Raw genomic sequence first — 7,208 nt, 5'->3', positions numbered from 1 at the left:
TCTCCTTGGAGCCTTCTCTTCTCCAGGCTGAACAACCCCAATCCTCTCAGCCTGTCCTCGCATGGGAGCTGCTCCAGCCCTTTGAGAATCCTTGTAGCCTTCCTCTGGACCTCTCAGCCTAACTGTTCCCGTCTCCAACCCACAGCCCCCGCCCCACTCACAGCCACCACAAGAGCTCACACCCGCCCGTCGCGGCGCGCGGCGCCCCCGCCACGCGCGGGTCTCTCCCCGCTCGAGCCGCCGGCAGGCGGGCGGCACCGCCCCTCACCGCCCGGGGCCAACCTGCCCCGCTCGCCCCGCGCCCGCGAGCTGCGCCCGCGATGGGGACTGGGGAGGGGGGAGCGCCGCCGCCTCAGCATTGGCTGCAGCCCGCGGCCGCCGCGCTGCCATTCGTGCGCTCCGCGCCCGGCCCCGCCCCTCCGCGGCTTTATAGCGGGCATCCCCATGGCCGGGGCGACGGAGCTGTGGGGGACCGTGCAGCCGGCAGAGCCGCCTCCGGTGGCCCCGCAAGCGGGACGATGTCGCCGCGGGTCTGTGGCGGCGCGGGGGCTCGCCCGCTTCTGCTGGCGGTGCTGTTGCTGCTGCTGCATCTGCCGCAGCGCCCCGGGCACCGAGCCGCGGGACCCCGGGTGAGTGAGCGCCCCTCTCCCTCCCGGCGCCGCAGGTGGAGCCTCCCTCGCTGCGAGCGCCTTGGTATTTATGGCAGGGGAAAGCAAAAACGGGACGGGGAAGGCTGGCGGGCTGCGGTGTTATATCGGTCGCCTCGCGTTTAACGTTCCCAGCGCGTAGCTTTCCCCTTTTTTCCTTTTCTTTCTTTCTTTCCTTTTTTTTTTTTTTTTTTTAAAATGTTCCCGGGTAGGGATTGAATAATCGCTGCAATAAACCGAATGCCTTCAGCCCAGACTTCTCCCGGGAGGTGTCTAGCTGTTTTTTTTTTTTAACTCACAGCGTTTGACTCTTAGTGGGGCTGTTAATTTCGCTGACCGAACTATTACGTTGCTCTGGGGCAGAACTCAGCATCTCTTCTAAATATGGTCCTCCCGGGGAGCTGATGTTCCTGCTGCAGCACCGCTGCAGAGCCCCAGGAGAGCTTTCCATCCACAAATGTGCAAAACAGTAGCTGTTCTTCAGCCAGCGCTGCAATAAATACAGCTCTGGGTAAGAGGAAAAACTTGATCTCTGCAGGCACGTTGGTTGCATTTGTGTGCTTTCGGGACCCATCAGCCTGTAATGCTATGTAATGTGGTGTCTAATTAACTGACACCACGGTTAGGCAAGACCAGGAGTCTTTGGAATCTATACCAGACCAAGGCTTAACGAAGGATATAGAACTGTTGGAGTGGGTCCAGAGGAAGGCTACAAAGATGATTGAAGGGCTGGAGCACCTCTGCTGTGAGCACGGACTGAGAGAGTTGGGCTTGTTCAGCCTGGAGAAGGCTCTGAGGAGACCTTATAGTGACCTTTCAGTACCTGAAGGGGCTACAGGAAAGCTGGGGAGGGACTGTTCACAAAGGCTTGTGGTGATAGGACCAAGGGCAATGGCTATAAACTGGAGAGGGGCAGATTTAGGCTAGACATAAGGCAGAATTTCTTTGCCATGAGAGTGGTGAAGCACTGGCACAGGTTGCCCAGGGAAGTTGTGGATGCCCCATCCTTGGCGGAGTTCAAGGCCAAGTTGGATGGGGCCTTGGGCAGCCTGATCTAGTGGGAGGTGTCTCTGCCTGTGGCAGGAGGATTGGAACTAGATGATCTTTAAGGTCCCTTCCAACCTAAACTATTCTATGATAAGGGACTTCAGTGCTATGCTTCCATTTTTTGATAGAAGTGCTGTTTGGCCATGATGACTATTAAATGTATCTCAGAGCTGTGGAAAGTTTACTAGTTGCACTGCTATCCTTGTGTTCAGCTGTGCCGTGTAGCTTCTTTTATGGCCAGATGTGTACCAGCAACTGTTAGAACATGGCAGCTCCGAACTAGTCTGAGCCATAAAATCTTAGAGATGTGTTTTGAAGGATGGGGAAACAGAGGTGCTTATGCATATATCTGTATTGCCCAATATCGAGCATAAACACAGAAACTGGAATTTTGCTAAATGGAAAGGAGCTTTGAAGTGATGAGTTTGGCTGGATGAATACATCTCTTCATCATCACTGGGATTTAAATGCTTTAATGAAGGGCAACTGAAAGAACAAAATAAAAAATCCTGATGGCACTGCATAATTGTATAATGACCCTGTCTATCAAACAGTTTCCATGTATGCTTTTTTATATACTGTGTTTTATGAGGCAGTTTAATTGCTCCCTGTGCTGTGTCGTCTTTGGAATGGGAGCCACTTCAGGAGAGTGGGAAACCAAATACAAAGGACTACTGATGTACTTTTTGCTTGAAGTAAGTGAACTGACTTTGCTGTTTCTATGACTTTGCGATTTCCCCTTTCCAGACTGGTGGAGAATATCAGCTGTGAGCACCAATGTTTACAGTTCTGTAGAAAGATGTGCCTTTAAACTTTAGGAAGTTAAAACTGACTTATGAGCTCTCAAGTGGAAGGCTGTGAACTTCTAGGATGTTTGTTTCGTGAAGCCTATCTTCACCCTTCTAAGTGTCATGCTTAAATGAATGTGAATGTGGGCACTTTGATTTACTGATTTGCAGCCACATCGATTGATATGATAGGTCCCTGAGCTTTGTGTTGTCTGGTGATTAGACACACAAAAGTTTTCATTAGTATAGTGCCATACTTTAGATTCCAATGGACACAAGAAAATTCTTCATTATTAGTTCTTTAATGGCGATTACTAAGTTACACCAATGTTTCTCATGCTGACTTTTGATCAAGAGTGTATTCCTGTCAGGAACTCTTGCTGGATGGAGGGTCAGTGTTGCAGCTCTGGGGTCTCAGCCTGCAGGTGTTCAATTGCTAGGTGTGATATTTACCCTTCCACACTTTCTTTTCTGCATGATAAGTACTAGAACTGCAATATTTGCAAGCTGAAATGCTTTTAAAGGTGAACAGCAGTTTTTAATCCTACTGAATGAGTTTAAATGTACAGCAGTAATGCTTGAAGCAAGTTCTTGATCTACATCTCTAGTGCCAATAAGGGATCAAACTTTTAGATGAAGTGTTAGTTCAAGATGTAATTTACCTTGGTAGTCAAGTAATCAAGTGCAGCTAATATCTGCTGTCTTGCTGAGCTGCTTCTGGTTCTCAAAATACATTGTAAAAAGGCTTGGTGTTTCCCCTTGTTGTAAAAGTATGAGCAGTGACATGAATCTCTTAAACTTGAAGTATCAATGACCTGTAGAAAACCGGCTTTTGCACATGCGCTGTGGCCTGCTGATGGTTAGTAACTGTCCCACATGAAGCCTCATAGTAGTTCTACTGTCTTGACTATCCTAGAAATAACTTGGAAGCTCAAGGCTGTGTGGCTTGTTTCCTCACTTGACAGACTCTAGAGAAACTCCTGCTTTGTTAAGCCATTGCTTGATCACGTCAGCTCGTGTAGATCTAAAGAGCACAGTGCAAGCAATCAACTGTCTATACTTGGAAAATGTTTGTCTGAAGGATGTTGCCTTATGAAAAAAGATAATCAGGTTTTACCTTCTGTCCATATTCTCTTGCTGTGTCTCTCTGCTGGTGTGACATCTGGAGTCGTGTGACAAGCCAAGTCTTGCTACTTCCCTTTCTTGATCCCAAAGTGATAGATGGGGAGCTGGACTGGGCTGGCTCTTGCGTCTTCTACTGTGGGATGTATTTCTTTTCCCTCAACTGGAAAATAAATTGACCTTTGTTGTTCTAGTTCAGAAAGATAGATCTGTGTGGGACCCCTGCTTTGAGTATAATGCCTGACCGTTATAAACTTGGTTTATGGCAGAGAACTGTTAGTGGCAGTAATGACAGATACTTGCACAGGAAAACGGTGAATCCTTGCAGAAGGAGCAGAACCTGACTGCAGCAGTCAAAAGCTGTCCTAGGATCAGGCTTGGATTGCTGGAAGACTGGGGATCTGTAACAATTAGTAACTGCAGAGGACTAAGAAATGGGAGGGGAAGGCAGGGCAGACACTAATTTTCTTGGTAGTTACATGTGTGGAAACATGCTGTATCCCTCCTTGAAAGGCATGCTGGTTGGAGATGGGAGTCGGGCGGGGGGGAGAAAGAGGAGGGGATGACACTGTCCAGTTCTGTGCTTCTGCAAAGGGAAGGTAAATAATAAAACCTTGAGGATACCCACAGACTCCAATACATAAACTGGAGTGCCACAGAGCAATGTGAATGCCCTGCTGCAGCTGGCTACTAGTTAGAATCCCAAGTAAGAGTCTTGACAAAAATTGCTTAAAAGGCTCTTGCAGCTTTGCCGTTCCCTCTGAAGGAACAAGCAGCATCACAAGCTCGTGCCAAGGAGCCGTATTCTCACTGCAGACCTGGTGGTGTGTGTGTCCACAAAGCAGGTGTCTTTAGGCATGCCCTACTAAAATTAGGGAGACTGCTTTCTTCACAGTGGGAAGAAGTTAGAAAAGGACATGCAGTTAAAAAAATATAAAGCAAAGGCCTTCATGTAAAGAAGATATAGAAGGAGGGTAAAGCTTAGAATAGGTTTTCAATGATTGAATTTTGCTTCTTGGTTTAAGCTTAATCATCACCATGCATTGCACGGGTCTAAACTGATTAGTAACAACTGAAACACTTCGATGTGTTAGATTATTGTTGGAGAGACTCACTTTTTAATGAAGAAATAAGTACTGAAAGATGACTCTTCAGTAAAGCATTCCCTAACAAGATGGATATATAGAGCCGTACCAATTATTCTTCTCCTTGTTCCTACTTGGAGCTTTAACATTAAATGGGTGAATTCCTTTCTGTGTAGCAAAGAAGCTGATCTGACTTGCTGTTTTGCACATTATGCAATAGTGTTGAGGAACAGGGTTAATTCTTGTGTGGAGAGATATTAAAACATTGTTTCAATAAATTAGTGATGGAACAGTGGATCCTGTTCTAAAAGAGGAAGACACTGTATGATCTGACTTGCTCTGTGTCATCTTAGAGTTGGTGTTTTAACTGCCTGAGCTTCTGAATTGGCTTTGGGAAAGTTCACTCATGTTAATTATCTCTGCTAATGAAAGATTTTTGGCCACAGAAAGATATGATACAGAAAAGGAAACCGCTCATCTATTTCTGCTGGCGGTGGAAGCAAGCTCTGTAGCTGGTGGAACACCTACAATGAGAACCTCTTGGACTAGTTTTTGAGTTTCTAGAACTAATCATGTGCTAAGCTAATCTTCACTGCCATCAGTGCAGAGCAGATGCTGTCTTGGCTTCTTTCATTTCCAGATGGCCTGAAGCGATCGGTAAGATGACTGTAAACCTTATTTCAGTGGTATAGTAGCTCTGAAATATTAATACTACCGTTTAAATATCTTAGATGTTCTTATCTTGCCATCTCAAACTAATTGCGACATTACTATGTCAAAAAAACCCCAAACAAACAAAAACCCATTTGTCTCCTACTTGGCTGCTGAATCCCCAGTTCTTCTGGGATTGGCACATCTGGTGGTGCAGTTAAATGTTACACAATAAACTTGATGCTTACATGATTAAAAGCTAAACACAGAGGCAGCATAGGTGAAACTGAAGCTAATCCCTGAAGTCTGCTGCCATGCAGACTGTCACGGTTAGCCTCCTGTGTGACAGTGTGATGGCTTCCTGTCGCAGCCTCTGGCAGCTGCTGCGAGGTCTCTGGTGCTGATGCATCATCCAAGAACTTTGCAGCACAGCAGACCATGAGCCAAGCTTGGTATGCAGTGGTGGTAGTTCACTGCTTTGTCCTCAAGTGAAATTCAGACAGAGATATAAATATTACCACTTGTAAATTGAACTATGAATCTTACTTTTTTGTGTTACAAAACTGACTGCTGTTGTTGCATTGTTAGGACTCTAAACTTCCTATGCTTGTTTGTGAGAAGATCTTCCATTGGTGAGCCCAAACACTGAAGGCTGCCATTGCTGTGGGTGAGCTGCTTCCATGCTGGAGATTTATGGGTAAGGTGTGAGGTTAGTGTGCGGCATTTGCTTACACGCAGAAACCTGCTGGGATGTGATGACCCTGATATGCAACTCTCCCTCTTCCGACTTGCTCATGTGAGTAGTTAAGGCTTGTGTTCAGCAGCTTACATGTAAGCCAGGTGAAGCTCTGTGTGTTCTGACTTTACTGCCTGTAGGTAAAGGGAGGGAGTATTCCAGGACTGAAACCCTTCTGTTGATGACTGAGAATGCAACTCTGCCCTCTTTTTTGGGGAGGCATTGTAGCTATAGGAGAGTAGCCACAAGAAAGTGTAGATAGTCACACCAGAGTGTAGAGCTTGAACTCAGGGCAGTGAAAACAGCCACCGACCATACAGAGGAGCTCGTTGTATGTGACCTCATGTAGGCTATTGACAGCTCTTCAGCCTGAGAGCAGTCAGCTCCTTCAAGATGAGGCCTTGCTTTGAAATCAGGCTCATGGCTCATGTCCTGGATGTTTTTTCTCCTTATCATAGTAGCCTCCTGAAGCAACCTAGATTCCTGTGGGATGCTGCAGTAGATAGTGTTAGCAATGTTCATGAGCATTAAAGGAGAATCGTCTGCTCATTTAGTGAGAAAAACATTGCCTGGTGTAGCGGGTCTGTCCACTTGCAAATGCTCTTCCTACAAAACGGAAGAGACAAATATAGTTATGCTACACTACAGAATTGCTTTGAGGGTAGCCTGTGCTGAGTAGAAGGCGTGTGTGTGCTGGAAGCACGGTCTCTACAGTGTGAGGAGGAGTGATGGAGCAGGAGGCTTTGGTTTATTCTAGTCCATGTGACTGTTCCAAGGTAGCCTTAAGACTGGCCTGGGCCTGACTAGATGGTGCCAGTGGCAGCCTGGAATAACAGTGTTGCTTAAAGAAGGTTCTGCCAGATGTGCCTCATGCTGGCTTCTCTGGTCTCTGGTGTGGCTGTGTTCAGTCTTCAGAGCAGTGATCTAGAAGCCCCCCATGAACCTCCAACTGTTTGCACTGTCAAACTCTTCCCTGGCAGTCTCCCAGCTGTAGCCTGTTTGGGAGGACATGCCTGCATGTTGGGTTTGTGCATTTTTGCCTCCCACTGGCTGTGGCTGAGCCAGGTGCTTTTGAGGGCTCACTGGCAGGTGTTCTCCTTTGGAGTGGCATGTAGCTGTGTAGTAGGGAAGT

The 7,208-nt window shown here is 47.0% G+C and overlaps 1 protein-coding gene across 5 annotated transcripts in view; it reads left to right on the top strand.

The window, feature by feature from the left end:
* Positions 1 to 425: 425 nt before the first annotated feature.
* SMOC1 (SPARC related modular calcium binding 1) overlaps positions 426 to 7,208 on the top strand; it is a 131,490-nt gene continuing 124,707 nt past the window's right edge. For 3 of the 5 annotated variants that reach the window (XM_054068668.1, XM_054068664.1, XM_054068667.1), the window contains exon 1: positions 427 to 629. In XM_054068668.1, coding sequence (XP_053924643.1) covers positions 519 to 629 — 111 coding nt within the window. In that variant the 5' untranslated portion in view covers positions 427 to 518. Of the gene's footprint in view, positions 630 to 7,208 lie in introns of all 5 variants that reach the window. The other 2 variants (XM_054068665.1, XM_054068666.1) reach the window with 2 other exon arrangements.

Source organism: Cuculus canorus, chromosome 5 (genome assembly GCF_017976375.1).
Source record: "Cuculus canorus isolate bCucCan1 chromosome 5, bCucCan1.pri, whole genome shotgun sequence".
Lineage (NCBI taxonomy): Eukaryota > Metazoa > Chordata > Aves > Cuculiformes > Cuculidae > Cuculus > Cuculus canorus.
The sequence above is the reverse complement of the archived record's forward strand: the minus strand, read 5'-3'. Positions and strand labels throughout refer to the sequence as shown.